At 32.2% G+C, this 18,774-nt stretch overlaps 1 protein-coding gene across 14 annotated transcripts in view; it reads left to right on the top strand.

Annotated features, from left to right (window-relative positions):
- Positions 1–18,774, top strand: part of mmd (disintegrin and metalloproteinase domain-containing protein mind-meld) — a 370,022-nt gene that overhangs the window by 210,743 nt on the left and 140,505 nt on the right. For 12 of the 14 annotated variants that reach the window (XM_085204483.1, XM_085204488.1, XM_085204487.1 and 9 more), the window contains 2 exons: positions 10,130–10,180; positions 13,637–13,666. In XM_085204483.1, coding sequence (XP_085060609.1) covers positions 10,130–10,180; positions 13,637–13,666 — 81 coding nt within the window. The remainder of the gene's footprint in view (positions 1–10,129; positions 10,181–13,636; positions 13,667–18,774) is intronic. The other 2 variants (XM_085204490.1, XM_085204489.1) reach the window with 1 other exon arrangement.

The following is an 18,774-nucleotide window of genomic DNA, read 5'->3' as shown; positions in this document are numbered from 1 at the left end:
ACCTTCCAACTACGCACTGACGTTTTCTAAAATGGCACAGACTGTATCACACAATTATAAACTTGAAACATGCCACGCATTCCACCACAATAAAAAAAAATAGATAAAATCTACAAAAGTTGGAAGTTTTGGGGTGTTTTATAGAAAAATTGCCAACAAAACAAACACACGGTCACGCGATGGCGTGATCTTCGCGATTTACTCTGTAACTAGACACCGGCACGCGATTTAACACCTGCGGTCGAGATACTATATTATTAGCAAGATATTTAATAATATTCTATGAAAATACTGACAACTAAGTAGAGGCTCGGCGGAGTTAATATTTTCAAAAAAAAGAATGAAATATACCAATTTGCTTATATTATAAAATTTCTAACACTACGAATAACATACATATCATACTGGACGTACTCTCACCTAACTAGCTCCTAACCAAGCCAAAACTGAACTATTTAATTCATTACAACCGTTTTCTAAGCTACCGTATGTACAAAAGAACCCATTGGGTATGGGCACCCAGACAGCGCCACCAGTAATTAGGCTAATTACACACTAATTATGGCACGACTCAGTGACAGAGCTTAAATAAGTTCGCCCCATATCCTTTTAGATAAACTTTTTTCATTACATGTCACTTACTTTAATTATACGTTGGAGTTTTTTTCTTTGCTCTTGAGGGTTGGTGTGACGAATCGTTCTGTCGTGTTAATGGGAAAATCTAGAAACGAAACTCTCCGGGATATTATTTTTTACTTATTTAAATTACATTTTTTAGCTTGGTGCTCGCTGGTGGATCTCAACGCCGCGCTTTTTCTACCAGAGCTAAGCAATAAAAATAAATTGAATATTCTTATATCGAGTAAAGACTACCCACATCCGTTGCTTGCACGACAACTGTATAATATCAACTTTGTAGCTTCATGTTGAATCCCACGTCTAGCAGGGTAGGCAAAGGGAACCCTTAAGACACTTCATTCCTCAATTTCCACCGAATTCTTGAGTGGCAGAACTAGTAATATTTCATACTCCCTTTCTTAGTAGGATTCGAACCCATAACCGTTATGATTATAGCCGCACCCTTGTTTTCTTACGTCACGACTGCTTTTCGGGAGATTCGGAGAATACGTAATATATAATATTTGTTATATATAATATTATGTATAATATTCTAACAATATACACGTAACACAAGGCTTACTTAACTCATGTAATTTAGAAATTGCTTACGATCGATGAATTCATTTCCTATTTTAATATACCACTATCTGTATGATAACGAGTGACCCAAATCTAGGGCTCCTTTACGAAATGTACTTTATCCCTTTATGAATAAGGTGCAAAATTATATAAAAAGCTTTGTTTTCCAACTAAAACTGTCGGTAACCACATTAAGTTAATGTGGGATGCATCAATTCAATTCCAATGATTGCTACTGTGTTTTTCTTGTAATGTCATATATAAATTATTATGATATATTGCAAATTGGTAGTGGGGTAACGTTAGGGCGTGAAACGAATGGTGTGGGTTCTATTTCTAGTCGTGATTTTCACTTAGTGAAACTCTAGTGTTAATCGAAAATGTTTTTTGATATTAAAACTAAATTTTCCAAAGGGCACGCAAATATTTTCTACAAAAAAGAAACAATGCCATCGGTACTGACTGATTTATTTGACAGGCAGACAGAAGTTGTTCCAGAACTAGTCACATTTTCTAATTTTACCATTGGTTTTACTGATTATTTGGGCTATCGTAGCACAGCGTCTTAATGTTGAATAAACGCGACGGTTGTTGGATTCCTGATACACTATTTTTTTTTTAAAAACTACCAAAAAATATTTTTTTCTATATATATGTAATTGGAAAATATAATGAAAAGATGAGAAAGCCGTCGGGGCGCAGCGGCACTGCGTCTTTTTGTAAAGACAATAGGGTTGTGGATTCGAATAGCACTCGGGAGAATGAACTATTTTCATTTTCTCTTTTCTTCTTTTCTCTCACAAGATAAGCCGCGGCATTAAGACGAGAAAAAAAATAAAAGGCAAAGATTGAATATTTATTTTATAATGGTAGAAACCTTATCTTATACACAATTTAAAATGTAAACCTATATGTATAATTAAATTTAAGCCATAATTATACAGTGTTTTCTCTTATCTCCATACCCTTATCATGTGGATAATGACGTCACACGTCACGAACACAGTTTTGGACATGTGAATCCAATGGTGATGGTGTTGTAGAGCCTTTATACCTTCAGTATGTACATATATTTTCCCATATATTATGAGTTGGTAAAACTACAATATAGGTATTGTACAATATTGAAAGATATATAGAATACAATATTGAAAGAGTTTTTTTTCATACAATTGTAATATCTAGTAAATATAGGTTAAGTTAGGTAAATATAGGTAAGTTTAATGGTAGACTAAAATAACTTTACACCGCATCCTGTATATAGAAGGTTAGGAAAAGGAAACCTAGAGTCAAGACACTCCGTCCTCCACAATGGAGAACGGAGCTATTTATTAATAATTTGTCCACAATAAAAAAACTAAGTTTTCATATAAATATCTATTTCTATCTATCGCTTTCAATTAGCCTATTGTTCGGTTCCTATCGAATGAAAGAAATCGGGAATTTATTTGGCCATTGTTTTAGCAAGATATTTTTTGTTTTCGCTAATTATTTTTTTTGCCAATCGTTTGCCTATTTCAAAAGCTATTCTTTTTCTTTTGATAGATTTTTTACCGTTTAATTTTTTGGTGGTGATTGGTTGTATTGTGGGTTTGAATGAGCTTTGAAACGTTTTGTTTGGACAATTGTTTCAAATACAAATATTTGTAAGTTTTGTGGTAATTTTGACATCATCCTGGCGTAGCTTTTATGGTAGCGCCTGATTTAACACGATAGTTTTATTTTTCTTTTTGGAGTATTGTTTTATTTTATTTTTTAGCTTTACGCTGTATGCCGTATATAGCAGGGTAGACAGAGGGAACTGGGAACATAGTGTTTAACACTCCGTTCCCCATTTTTTTCTTCCCGAATTCTGGAGGCATTGTTCTTTAAGGGGTAGAGCTTATGTTTATAAGTATACTAGTTGTCGCCAGCAACTTCGTTTGTGTAGATTATAAAATATTATTAATATTGAAAAATCATCTCCAAATTCTCCGTCTGTATATCTTCTTACAAATTTCCGCTTAATATTATTACTGAAAATTATCAATTGTGGTTCACTTTAAGCTTTAAAATTATTTAGTAAAGAGCGCTCTTTTAACAAATTATTATACTATTCGAAGCTAGATAAACTATAAGCAGTTGTAATAATTTATTAAAAACAAATATTTAACGAAGTAGGCGATGCGATATTCAGTTAATAATATTCAAAATTTCACACATTACATAACTCAAACGTTATTAAGATAGAAATTAAATTCTTCGTACGTAAAATACGGAATATGCTCATTTATAACAAAAATCTGTGTAATATTGACATTGAGACGGGGTCTAGGGATTCCCCGCCGCGCCGCAAGATATGTGATCTGACAATTTATATTCAGGTGTGTTTTACACGTAATGAAGCTATAATATAGCTTCTATTATCTTTCTAATATATTTTGCAATGGACGTATTTTCATTATTGATCTTTTCAGTTTTGGTATGTTAATTGTAAGAAATCTTTTTATCTTTGGTTAGTTGACAGGAGTTTGCGTAACTCTACTTAAAAATATAATTTTGACAGCTGAACGCACAAGGTCTCAAAAATTAAGCTGACTCTAATGCCTACTTTGCAATTTGTGGGATACAGCGTGAAGTAATCACACACATAAATAAATCACAGAGCAGGGTAGGCAGAGGGAACTTAGTGTTAAGACACTCCGTTCCCCAATTTCTACCGAGTTTTGGAAGCATTGCGTGTTGAGTGACGGAACTCAACGCCGCGCTTTACCTCGACACCAGAGCGAACGATTGAAAAAATAAATTAAATAAATATTTAATTTTACAGTCACACTTTGTGCCCCTGCGCCACGACTGGCCTCAATCACATATATACATATATTATAATAAATATTGAGGTCATCGCTACGCTTTATGTGAACGTTTAACCTAACAGCTCCCTGGTCCTTTCTACCTTGGCGACATAATTACAGGCTTAAGTAGACCTTCGATGGAAATTCTGCCATTTCTGGGGTAACCCCCGGGGGATTACCGGAGATGCTCAGGTGAATTTTTCTTAGTCGAAATTTATAAGTAATTTTCTTTATTTATCACAGTATCTCGCGTACGAAACAAGATTCGTCTCATTATTGTTTCTTATTCAAAGAAATTAGGTTTAATTGTTCAAAAGATTTTATATTTTTATATAAAATAGTTCAATAACAAATTAACTTGGGGTTAAACTAATTTGTTAACAAGAGTATTATCGATGGAAGAAGAATAATGAAATAGAAAGAAATAATATTTTTATTGAACCCTAAAAGGTTTTAATTTAGGACAACAATATTTCTTGTACTCAGACCATTTTAATTTCTACAAGAGCGCGCCCATGTTTTATTTATTTTATTTTAATTAAGCCAAGTACGTAGAGAAAAACATGATATTGAATCTAACCGAAAAGAATTCTTCTCAGCGAAAAATTGATGCATATTGAGCGGCGGAACTTAACGCCGCTTTTCATCTGAAAGAGCAGAGAAATGGAAAATAAATTAATATAATCATACCCCCAAATGGTTATTAAATGTACAACTTTCGCGTTTCCAGTCAGGGTCCCTCTGCGCTAGGATGGCCTCAATTCGTCTTAGAAGGTAATAAGGAAATAAATAAACCCGTAAAAGGATGTATAATATTATATTACTTATATTAATTGGATCGTATTGGTGTAATTAACTTTTCATATGTAATTATGCAATATCTGTCTTCGTAGCAAAATTATTATATAATAATGATATCATAACAGGAGTCTGGTGAGACAACGAAAGCGGTTTATCGTTGTTTTTTTTGAAATTTCTATTTTCTATATTGGTAAAATTTATCATATTCATTTCAATCAATCAATCAATCGATCAAATCAGTCTTTTCGGGTCCACTGCTGGACATAGGCCTCTCCCAGGGTGCACCAAAGCTCCCGATCCTCCACCTTCCGCATCTAGTCGAAGTCAGCAACCTTCTTCAGGTCGTCGGTCCATCGAGCTGGAAAAGCTATTCATTTAACGAAGCTGAAAAAAAGTGTTTCATTGAATAAATTTATTATTTTTAACAGCACTCACTTGTCTTGTTGTTCATCACAAATTTAGAAAAGCAACCTAAATCGTTCCATGCAAAATTGTCTCAAAATGGTCCCCAAATATTTTATGCATGACAAACTTGCACCCTTATCATATTAGTGATTTTAACATCCCCCATACGGCAGCGCCGACGGCATCGTAATTTCATTTTCCGTGACATGTCCAAGATTTAAAACGTAGCGGTTATTTGATTCAGGGCGTCGAGGCTTGCAAAGTGTTGTATACGGTTGAAATGGTTGTCATTTTTCGTAGTATCTTTTTTAATTTAGCAATTTCACGCTTTTTCCCGCATAGCAGAATAGGCAGAGGGAACCTAGTTAAGCATACAGCGGCGGAACTGAACGCCGCCCTTTGCCCTGTTACCAGTGCAAGGAAATGAAAGTAATAAATATATGATTTCCCCGTCAACCGTCCCCTTTACAGTCGCACGTTTATGCTCCTGCACTATAAAGCCCTCAGTTTGAGGACTTTATATTTTTAAGATTTATATTAGAATTTTTACAATTTAATTTTATTTAAATAACATGAATTATATTTAAACCATGTTAATTGTTATCATTAATTTTTTTAAAACCTTACGTATGAATATTTTAAAATTACATAGTAATCTTAGTTTAGTTCTAGAAAGTTGTGAGTTTTGCATACTAGAACAGTGTCTCAGTAAAACGGACGTCCTATCAGCATTTCATAGAAAATGAAACAAAGAAATGCTTTGTAGAAACTTAATTAAAGGGGATAAAATAAAATCTTAATATAAGCCAGCTACCTCTTCTGAGACTATGGCGCAGTGGGACAGTGTGAACAGTGTTTGTTTGAGTATAAATGAAACGGTGGCGAGTTTGATTCCCACTTGAGGAAATAAATTATTTTCATGTATTTTCTTACTCTGGCAATATATCAAAGCGTGGCGTTAAGTTCCTCCACTCAACACTGATTGTCTGAAAAATTCGGTGAAAAGTTGGAAACGGACACACTGGTGTATGTGACAACGCTGTAGCGTAAAGTTATTTTTACCTCTTGTAACTCTCTTGCCTGTTTCTGTGGACTCTACAATTCTACCCTTTTAAGTACGGAAATTGCATAAAATTTTCAATATTACCACAATTATAAAAGCAAACGTATCTAAAGGATAGAAAATTTCATTAACAAGCCTTAGAAATGCTTCAATTAAATAATAAATGTTTAACATAAATGATAAATTTGAAGGTTTTGAGAATACAAAGAAAGGGCGAGTGTGAAAATTTAATTAAATTAAGATAATATATAATTTCTTATTCTTAAATTTTATGAGGGGTGAAAGCAAATCGTAGTAACTATTATTAAAAACAGCCGTCGTGGCCCAGTGGCAAAGCGTGTCGCTGTAAACGTTTGTGGGTTCGCTTTCCACGCCACAAAATGAATTATTTTTATTTACTCGCTCACACAGGTTTACGCTTTTCCTGCATAGTAAGCACAGGTCACCCTAGTATTAACATACCCCGTGACCCACTCTCTACCCAATTTTGGGTACCCCAAACCCATGGTGCATTAGGCGTCTTATAAATTTAAAATTAAAAGAAAAAAATATATATTTCACAATTGATCAATTGAAACCATTAATGAATATTCAATTAAAATCGCTTATATTCTACAAATTATTCATTTAAAAGCCCGTACGGCTTTGTTTAAAGAGTTAATTTAAAAGCTTATTACTTTCGACATAGTGTTGTTCGCGGGCTGCCAAATGAGAAAGTTTTAAATCTTTCATGAATTGAGTAAAAAAAGAAGTTAAATATTAAGAATACAATTAATGAACTGATTTTGCTTGAAGTGAATTTTTTATGGTTCATGTCACTCGAGTAAATTTTTGTATTGTTTATTTCTTTAATATTGTTGTAGAGTTAATGATATTTATTATAAGGTATAATAAAATTATACTATAAATACTTAGTGCTTAAATCTTATTAAAAGTAAATAAAAAAATCCACTATAGTCACCTTGGAGACCACAAGAAGAGTGTGAAAATGATGAGGATGCAAGTTTGATGTAGAAAAATTGATACATAGTTGTTATTTTTATTAATGACAGATAACCAAATTATTTACTATCCTAAGAGAAAATAGTAAAATGAGTCAATATCACTATTTCTAGACTGAAAAGTGTGTAGAGTAATGTATAAACTCATATTCCATTCAAAACTCACACGATAATAATATCATAGAGCCAAAAAAGCTTTGCCCTGTATCTTTCGATGGATACCGTCAGCTAAAAATAAAAGCGTTTTCTCTTTTTAGTCGCAGCATTTTTAATTAAAGTCAAAAATTATACGAGAAACACTACGATGGATTTTTATGTTAATTACTAATTTTACTCCAGTTATTTTTGCTGTATCAAATAAAATAAAATAAAATAAAAATAAACTAAAATGAAATAAAATATACCAAGCTGTAACTCCGTGACCTAGTTTTCAAATTGAAGAGATCTTTTTTAAATTTTTTTACTAGATTTTTTAATTTTAACTACAGCCAGTCGCAGGTTGAATTCCTTTAGGAAAAGTTGGTTAATGGGCCTTCTGTCTATACAAGTTACTGAAATGACACTTGTAAAGCAACAAATTAATGATAAAAAATAATTTTGGTCAACAATGTTCATACCTGAAACGTTTAATTAACAAAATAATTCTTAACACAAGTTTTGAACAAAAAGTTGAAATTTAGTAACGAAATGGCTTATTATTTTTTCTTTTACTAAAACTAATTTATTATTACATTAACATTTAAAAAAAAATCACTATATTTACGCAACATTTATAACAACTATTTATAGATATCGCAATGCATCCAAAATGGAAGGAAAGAGGGGAATGGAAGTGTGTTAATGGGAACGAAGGGGCTTAACACTAAGTTCCCTCTGCCTGCACTACTATGTGCGAGAAACAGCGTGAAGAAAAAAAAAATACGTTTTTTGTCGATACCAATATTTCGCAGTGCCGCAACGTCCGACTGTGAAGCAACGGGTATGATTCCGATTGGGGGGAATCAGTTATTTGTTTTCATTTCCTCAATCTATAAAAGGACACAAGGCAGTTTTAAATTCCGCAACACGCAAAAATTGGGAAGGAAATGAGGTGCAGAGTGTATTCACACTAATTTGTTTTTTTCTTCATTGCGATATGCGGGATGCAGCATGAAGCCAAGAAAATAATAATTACTTAATTTTAGAAATTTCGCTTTGAACAATTAAAAGTAATTGATGGCAAGTAGACTATCTATATCTTTGAATTTCAAAATATGTACGTAATTAATTTGGTTAAAATAGTTTAATTTAAAATCTTATTTTAATTATATTCTAATATATAATGTTACCAACTGATTAATATTTAGTTTTATTATGAATTGAAATTTTATCCCATCTTTTTTTAAAGATGAATCGTGAAAATCGCCCCGAGTTTAACATGCAATATGTTACCTACCAACATCCGGCAGCTAAAAGCAAAAATACGTATTAAAACGACGCCATAATTTCTCTGGAAAATACGACTTATTCTTTCTTGAAAATATTCTATATGACTTTGTTTTTCATTGTGTCAGCGTTGCATTCTGTTTTCTTAATTAAAATGTTCCTTATAAATTTATTAAAGATCCTGCTCCAGCATTTTGTAATTAATGAAAGAAGAATCTTTGAATGAAATGTGTATATTGCACTTTCAATTATACAGCTTATTCTCATAAACAAACTTGTAAATTGCAACAAAATTAAGAATCCATTCCAAGAATAAAATCTTCGGATAGTCGACATTGTGAAGCTTAAAAAATAATAATTTATATTAATATTAATTATAACGTGCTCTTTAAAATACTAAATATAAATATATAATTTGCTACTTAACCACCAGCGCAAATAGGTATTTATTTCTCTCGAAAGCCCTTATTTCAATCACTTAAAACATAAAAGAGAGAATGGTTCAATTAAAATAAAAACAATTACCGTATAGAGTCAACAAAAGATTTGTTTACAGTTCACGGAGTCGCGAGTAATTAATTCATTGGTAACGGCACAAAAGGCGTGTTATTTGTAGGTGAAATACTGTGTATTTATTTATAAAATACGCTGGACTGTAAATGTAAAGGTTGTAGGTTCGATTCCCATAGAATTAATAGTTATCATTTTCAAGACAAAGCGTGGCGTTAAGCTCTGCCAGTCAACAATCCTACCCTGTTATATACGCAATACAGTATGAAGCTACTAAAAAAATTGCAACTATTTGTATATTGTAAAAGCCACATTCGTATACGTTACAGAACTTGCAAGGTTTAAAAACACATTAGTAGAAAAAGACTTAATTTGATGTATTTTTTATATATTAAAATTTCTACTACAATAATTTAGGCCAGTCGTGGCGTTGGCAGGTTGTAGGTTTGATTCTCACTCGAGGAAATGAAATATTATGTTAATATGTTCATTTCTTCGATCTGGTGTCGAGGGGAAGCGCGGCGTTGAGTTCGGCCATTCAACACGCTTCCAGAATTCGATGGAAAGTGGAGAGTGAGGTCTTAACGTAACGCTCCTTCTATCTCCCCTGCAGCATGAGGGATACAGTGCGAAGGTGCGGGATACTGTGTGAAGCTGAAAAAAAAAATCTATTGATCAGTGACATTTTTCAAAAGGCTTCTTAGCAAGTGGACAACAATGGGAACAAAATGGCTTTTTAATCTTTCGATACTGTATCAGTTGTCGTAAGCTTCTTTACGTCAAATGAAATAGTTATTTTTAGCGTTTAGATAGTCTTATATAGGTCTCTATATATAAATAAATAAATAGATGTTTTAAAAAGTCATTTAACCGTTGTCTTCTTGTTACAGAAGCCGACTATACACTGGATGATTCGTTTTGGAGTGCAGAAGGCCCTTTTGGTAAGATATTACTTAGCAATTAGAAATAATTTAATAATAATTTTAAAAAAATGCTTTCTGTAAGATGTAAAATGGTTTTTTTTCTCGTTCCCGTAAGAATTTAGGGAAATTTCTCTCCCTTATCAAACTATATACCTATTTAATATAATTTAAATGTATTTAATCGTTAAAAAAAGTTTAAATAATATTTTCGATTTTAAGATGTACAGTTGTTTGAATATCTCGATAACTGTTCTCAATTTACATTCCAATACACTTTTCACTACTGAAAAAAATTTAAGACCGTAGTGGTGCAGGGGAAATAAAATATTTAAAATATTTTAATTTCCTTCGATCTGGTGTCGAAGCAAAGCGTAGGGTTGAGTTCTGCTACTAAACACCAAATGCCTCCAGAATTCGATGGAAAATGGGGAACAGAGTGTTGCCTCGACACCAGAGCGTAGGAATGGAAATGTAAATTCACAACCAGTCGGTTTTAAAGTCACACTTTGTGCCCATGCGCTACGACTGGCCTACAACACTAGACTAAAAAAAATATCATCAATCCCGCATTTAAAAAAAAAGAAACACACATATATGTGAAATTTGACGAACATCTCGATGTTAACCAAATAAGAAATTATAAAATCACTCTACTGGAATGGAAAACATAAAAAAACGCGAATATACGTAGAATATAGTCCAAAAAATAAAAGTCAGCGGCTTGTAAAAAGCGTGTTTTCAGTGCTTCCTGCGGGGCCCGTATATCACTGCAATAACCATTTCCACCGCGTCGGTCGACTTTATTTGATACTTTTACGGTTCGAGATTTCTCTTTAAATTTCTAGATTTGGACTTAAATATATTACACCTTGAAAGTCAAAACAGAGATAAGGAAAAATTCTTTTAGAAAACATGTAAAAACTTGAACTAACGGTATTTAAATCTAAGAAACCCAGTCAAAAGGTCAAAAAACATCGAAAAGAAAATTTAACGATTATTTCTTAGCTATTCTATTATGTTTTTGGTGGTACTAATGGTTATTTAAAAACGAAAAACATTACTTAGTATATTTTAAGCATTTACAATCCATATTATATTGGAATAATAAATATACATTATATTAAAATTAGGTTCCCTTTGCCTACCCTGCTGTGTGCGGGATACAGCGTAAAGCAAAAAAAGTAAAAAAATTATAAGATTAAAGCCATCGTAGCGCAGAGGCACAATATTTAACTGCAAACACGAGAAAAGAATCCTTTCGTTCGTGGGTTCGAATCCTTGACGGAATGAATTATTTTTATTTGCTCGCTGTAATAACAAGATAAAGCGCGGCACTCAACGAGCAGTCTTCAAAATTTCTTAATACTAGGTCCCATCTATATACCCTACCGCTATGCTGGTATGTATATATATAATGTTTTTTTATGAAATAGCCTTATTTACAGTTTCCGAAATAAATTTACTACTTTATCACCAATTTCTGTGCTCATTGCAAAATTCCACATTTTTTTTTTATTTCAATTAATTTATGTTTGTTTTTTCGTTTTGTGTTTTAGTTGATTAATATCAATTACGGTATAATAAAGTATTAAAATAAAAATAAATAAATAAACTATACGTGAACAACACACACAATCTAAAAACAGGCCAAACCTATGAATAATCAGTAATAGAAGACAGATCCTTAGAAAATACCACTCAGGTATTTCATATCTGGCGTGTGACAGACGACGACCAGCACAAGTGCGACTACGTACGGGAATACGTCTTTAGTAATTTGCATCAGAATATATTTAACATGTAAATTTAACCGTTCTAGTGTAGGTACGTCGTGTGTGTGACGCATTTCTGATCGATCAATGGATCCAGGTTGAGATTACGAATATTTAAACTGCTGTATTGTCGTTTGTTTTTGTTCTGTGGTTTCTTAAATGGAGTTAGTTTTAAATTTCAGTAATACAATTAAAATATCATGAAATATATAGTTTTTCTTATAAAACACGTTTGATAAAGGTAACCTGTTGTTAAGTCCACTAATCAATAGTTTTATATATAAACCAAACGAGAAAATGGGATCACGTCGGACTATAAAAGCTGCTCTTGCGTATTCGAACCCCACTAAATGTTACGAATTTTACCAACGGGTTATGAATTCTATTCTCTCTCTTTATATTTCTGGCTTACGACAGATAAAGCGCAGTGCTAAATTAAACCACTCAACACACAATATCTCAACTTGACTAAAAACGGTAACGGAATGTCCTATCACTAATCTCTCTCTGTTTATTACAATAAAAAATAAAAAAGGTAACAATAATAAAATCTGAGCTTACAAATACATATATGGTATCTTTTAAAGAGCGCTCACCGACCCGTGTTGGAGTCACAAGCCGTGGCACGCAAGCACGCGTGACGTTATACCGTACGCCACTCAAACTACGTGACGTAGGGAATACTTTTATTCTATACTATATTATTTGTATTTATCCAATATGGGTGGAATGAATATAGGAAAAGTAATTTTTGTATTTTTCCTTATTATAAGTGATAATTGATTATTATTTATATTTATTGTTAATATTGCTTTGCATTATTATTAAAAAGCAGCCGGAACTCACGGTCTACCTAAAATAAAATTTTTCAGCCTCACGCTATTAAAGTAGGGTAGGTATTTCGCTTATAGTAGGGTAGATAGAAGGAAGATTGTGCTAAGATACTCTGTTTCTCACTTTTCGCCAAATTTTCCCAATTTCAAATTATGTGTTGAGTGGCGGAACTCAACACCGCACTTAGCTTGGTAACAATACCAGAGCGAAGAATTCAAAATATAGATAAATAATAATTTATACACTCAAGTGGGAATCGACCCTAAAACTAAAAATAAATAAAATAAAAATAATACAAAATAAACATATCCCCGAGAAACGAACCACAACCACTGCGTTCATAATCAGTTAGTGCCACAGCACTACAATGAAATTTTCAAATTTTCAAATTAAAATTCAATTCCTCCACTAAGCACATACAAACATACACACATTACATATGAATTAGAAACTCTTTGCCGTCACAAAAGTCATACACACATTCGACATAGAATTTCTAGTGGAAGTTTAACCGGCAACGTGGTGCACCGACCCGTGATCGAGTCACAAGGCGTGAGGCGCAAGCACGCGTGACGCTTCCACGAATGCCACTCAAATATAATAAAATAATGCCTAAAATAAAATTGTCGTTGCGCAACGGTTGCGCACAATGCTTGGCTGTAAGCGCAATGGTTGTGGGTTCGATTCTTATTAGTGAAATTATTTAAAGTAAATAAGAAGACATGCGACGTATGCGTAGCACGTCTACGGCGTAGCAAATTATAGTATGGGTAAATTTAAGACTAGGTATATATAAAGTGATTGATAGTTATAAACTAGTCTCATCTGATAAAATGTTCTATTTATAAATGTTTTTTTTTTATTACAGGTAACCTGCAGGACGACGCCAAAACTGATGGTAAGTATCTAATAAAATCGTTAAAAGCTTAATAATAATTTATATTTATCATATTTATATATATATATTTGTGTATTTTTTTCACCTTATATTTTAAGAGATAAACTATCCTTATCATGGAATGTTCTAAAGAACATTTTTATTTTAAGTTTGCTAAAATTGAAGATGATATATATATATAAATGACCCCTTATGGAAAGAAATAAATTTAAAATTTCTTTTCTCCAACCCTATTAAGGTAGAAATCGTTTAGAAGTTCTAGAGGTAGAGGTAATAAAATAAATCAATTTTTAAATAAGGTTCCGTACACGGAACAGTGAAACGGGTTCTCCGCTCTGCCAAGGCAAAGTGCAGCGTTAACTTCCGTCATTCAACATGTAGTACAAGTTATTTCGCTTATCACGTTCAATTTCCCTTTTTATAAATTGTATTAAGTATACTAAAAAAAATAATTATCTCCTCTGTATTCGACATTTAAAGAACACATCCTCAATATAATTTTAATATAAATATTCTAATAATATTCAATTTCGACGTCTGCTGAATTATTCTATTGATTTCAAATTGGTACCTTCATTCAAATGCAAATGCTGTAATAAAGTACGAATCGAACTGTATGTAGATCTAATATACGTATATTTATATAAATATAATAAAATATATAAATATTTAATATTTAATAAATATTATTATGGTGGTGGTATTATATTTAGTAAGTGGCAGTGGCGCGGCTTTGCCCGCTTGAACGATACATTTATGTATTTCCTAATCAGAATTACATTCGTGCATTTCGTGCATTCAGCCAATTCAACAAAACACTATATTTTATAGCAATTTCGTTTAATAAAATACCTTATATTGATATAATCTTTTTATTTACGAACCAATTGGAATAAAACAAATACAAAATATTAAGGGAAAATTGCATCGGCTAAGTTTCTAACAGATAGAAAACAAGATAGATTTAGGATTAATTTACGAAACAAAAGGATACAGAAAAACATTTCACAATTTCTTAAAAAAAAGCTCTTACTAAAATAGACTAACGCTTTTCGATTTGCCTCAAGCAATCCTAATTACCGTGAAAAAGTTTCATTACGGTTGTACCAAAGCCTTTTATGAGGTAATTGAGACTTAGTGGGCTACTTTCGAATTAATTTCCATGAATTTTATAAACTCGAAAACTTGGAACGTAACGCCGTTTATGGTTTTATTATGGCTCCTTTTTGTGGAACTATTACTTGTTATATAAATTTTAATTGAGTTGTGTGCGTTTTTAGGGTTCCGTGCCTTTAAAAAAAACAGCACCCGTATGGGATCAGTTGTTGTTTTTCTGTCTGTATGTCTATCATTATTTTTCTCAAGTTCAGCGTAATCTTAAGAAAAATGAATATCATCAAATTTACATGCTTACAATATTTATTATTATAAAAATATGAATATTATAAATATTAACACAATATAATAAAAATAATATAAATTTAAGGAATGTATTTAAAGATTTATATTTTTCATAAAATTTTTAAACCGGATTAATCGAGTATATTTATTAAAAACTATTTTTAGGCTTTCAAAAACTATTTAATGAATGTAAACATTTCTATAAGAAACCGTGTTAGAGTATATTTAAATAAATTTAATTACTGAAAAGCTCCAATCAGTATACTAGTAAATATTTGCTTAGGTCGCTTATACGTGAGAATGACGTTTCCAAAAATACAAACTGCCGTCAAAACCTTCAAGGGTTTATCCATTTGTCCGAAACCGACTGTAAATTTGAGTTATTGGCGAACGTGGAGGCAAAGGTCTTATTTGCAAAAGGTTGTTTGACTTTCATACTTTTTACCTGAACGGTCAGCCTCGTTACTTGTATAAGACTGTAAATATTTGACTTTGTATGGATTTTGAATTTATGACGTCACAAATTGGTAGTCAATTCGAGTTCAATCCAAGGAAAATAATTCCCCTCAAATTTACTTTTTAGTTAAGCAAAGTAATTAGCAATAAACTTCGTTAAACATAAATATATTACAGAAAAAAAAACATATTATTAAACATGATTAGAACCTTTTACCATCGGCATCTTGCACAATAAATACAATAGTATCAGTATCATTAAAAAGCTCGAAAAGTCCATAAAATAAAATATAATTTAAATAAATTCTCACTAAGCACAACACTTAGTAAAAGTTACAATAGGAATACAGTAAAAGCTCAACCTTAAGCTTCCAGCCAGCTAAAGCCCTCATCTCTACGTCTAAGCAGGGGTATAAGCAATTTGGAGCATCCAATAACAATATCATGCATGCATATAATGCTGCACTAAACGCAGTATGCATAATGTGGCGTCATGTGGTTTGGTTTTAGTGGAAATTCAAGGAAAATTCTCCTTGTAAAATATGAGATATTGGAGACGGATACCAGATGGTGGATTTTATTTTGGAATAATCAAAATTTGAGGAGAATAATGATCGTGATGATGTTAGAGCGCATGAGATTTCTAACTCACTGCCAGTGTGATGGTCGTCTGATCAATTTCAATTCGGGGGATTATTCGTTTTATTTTATATCTTTTTTTTTGGTACATGCTGTATAATGCACATAGCAGGGTAGGCAGAGGTAACCTAGTGTTAAGACACTCCGCATCCATTTACTTGCTTTTCGTCAATTCTAGATTAGATGTCGAAGCGAGGTTACCAGAACGAAGAAACGATAATATTAAATATTCGAAATTCAAAAAATTTAAATACTGCTTGCCGAATATATCCATTTAAAAAAAGTTAAAATAATAGTTACTCGTTTCTATATTGATAGATTTAAAGCAATTTCCTTTACTTAGCTGTAATAGATGCGGGCCTAATAATGACCTCCTTGATTACTTGCAAATAATTATAGGCATTAATTCTGTATAGGGCAGTAGACCAATGAAATGTATAAACGATGGTAATAAATCCAAGTTCCATTTACTAACATCTTTAGTCTTTTATGGGTTATAGTTGGGTTTTTAATAAGAAATATTAAAGATGAGGTTAAAAGTTAAGAAATGAGCATTTTAATGTTAAATTGTTTTTATCTTGTAAAATACAGTAAATATTATTTATCTCTAGAGGGTTCTGTCTGCATCGCTAGCGACTTCAAAACAACCAGATCGCGGTTGTATTGTTCTTGCTGTGTAAATATACAAGCTTTCAATTAGTGTTCAAAAGTTGAACTAACGTCATTATGTGAAATAACTCTTGTTAACGTTTAACTTAATATTACATGGAATAAGTTGCTATAAAGATAGTTTGTGTTTGGGACTCAAGTTTCATTTGTGTTTTTTATATAAAAATAGTCTATAAACGTTTTACTCCAATCCTCACTTTCCACCAAATTTCCAACACATTGAAATTGCACTGGCGGAACTTAACGCCTCTTTTCTTCTTAGCTTCACGCTTTATCCCGCACACAGCAGGGTAGGCAGAGGAAACCTAGTGTTAAGACACTCCGTTCTTACTTACAAACATCTCATCTAAAAATAATAAAATTACTAAGTAACCACATCTTGTTTATAAACTTAAACCACTCTTACAACTTTATGAAGAACCGTATCTTCGTATATAACGTAATTAGTTAGAAATTTTAAACTGTAAAGTTAAATAACTAAAAGTGTTGTATCGTGGCTTAATATTACTAAGATTTAGTGGAATAAGATACTTAATTAAACCTTTTTTTTATATTGTTAAAAGGTTTTTGTTATTATTTTTATTAAGCTTTACGTAGTATCCCGTACATGGCAGGGTAAGCAGAGCGAGCTGGAAACCTAACCTGAAGAGACACTGCTTCCCACAGAGACACTTCCGTTGTCCACCTTCCACCGTTTCCAGTGGCATCCTTGGGCTTCTGTGAATCCTTCTATCCTCAAATCCTAAAATCTTTCCTCAAAAAAATAAAATTAATCAATCCTTCGGTAATTATTTAGTCAACAACTTTATAAATTATTCGATATATAATGCAGACGTTTCGCAGTGGTACAGGAAATATCTGTAAATGAGATGATTTTTCGCTCGCACTCTCAAGGTGAAATAATAAACAAAAATAATTAAAAATAATAAAATTTTTCACTTCATTTAAATAAGTGGACACAAATATTTTATCCAAGGACGAGTTTAACGAACAGTTAGTACTACGAACTAATCTCAAATGAAAGCTGCTGAAAATGTTGGAATGCTTTAATCTACTCTAACAAGTTTGTTAGAGCTGCTCTGAAATGTGTCATTTGCGTATGACACCGCTTTATGCAGGGACGCGAGTTCGAATTTTGTTCAAAAGGAAACTTTTAGCAGTATTATAGGAACGTTGTCCTAGTCTATTTTTAACCGACTTTCAAAAAAAGAGGTTCTCACATCGTCGGAACCTTATTTTAAGAATTAATAATTAACTAATGGTATTTTTTAGACAAATCAAGGCCCTGAGTTTCTCTCTTTAGGCGGAAATTTTTGGCTCTGTGTTTTGTGGTTAGAATCTAAGATCATTCTCTAAAGTCTATTATTACACAAATGATTGCCGTTAAAAAAATAATATTTTTTCGGCATAGCAAATAGACATAGGCTATCTAGTGTTAAAATAATGAATGAATGAATTTTCTGAATTTTCTAGATATTACATGGTGAGTGGCAAAACTCTACGTCTCGCTGTGTATTACCACAGAAAAGAGAACAAGAAAATTTTAATTATTCATTTCCTCCAGTGGGAAACAAACCCACAACCATCACATTTACAATTACTCGTTGAGCACACCAAAATAATTATATAGTTATATCCACTATAATTTCTCTATTATTTAGTTTTTTAAGTCCCATTTACTTATTCTATATTTTCCTCCCTTCTCCTCTCTTCTCCTCCCTTCTTACTAACCATATTGATAATAAGAATCGAACCTACTACTTTCGCATATACTAATCACCTCCTTACAAAGGTTTAACTCCACCAGCCTTCACATATTAATGTGACGCTGTAATTAATTACTATTGATTGACAGATCTGGGACACCATTTCATCACGTATAGTAAATCATGCCTATGACGATGTATAAGCCATATAAGTTATCATGTATTTGCAAAAACATT

The sequence above is a fragment of the Heliconius melpomene genome, chromosome 20 (assembly GCF_056956725.1).
Source record: "Heliconius melpomene rosina isolate 202511_hmr_F chromosome 20, ASM5695672v1, whole genome shotgun sequence".
Lineage (NCBI taxonomy): Eukaryota > Metazoa > Arthropoda > Insecta > Lepidoptera > Nymphalidae > Heliconius > Heliconius melpomene.
Note: the sequence above shows the minus strand (reverse complement) of the source record. Positions and strands in the feature narration are given on the sequence as shown.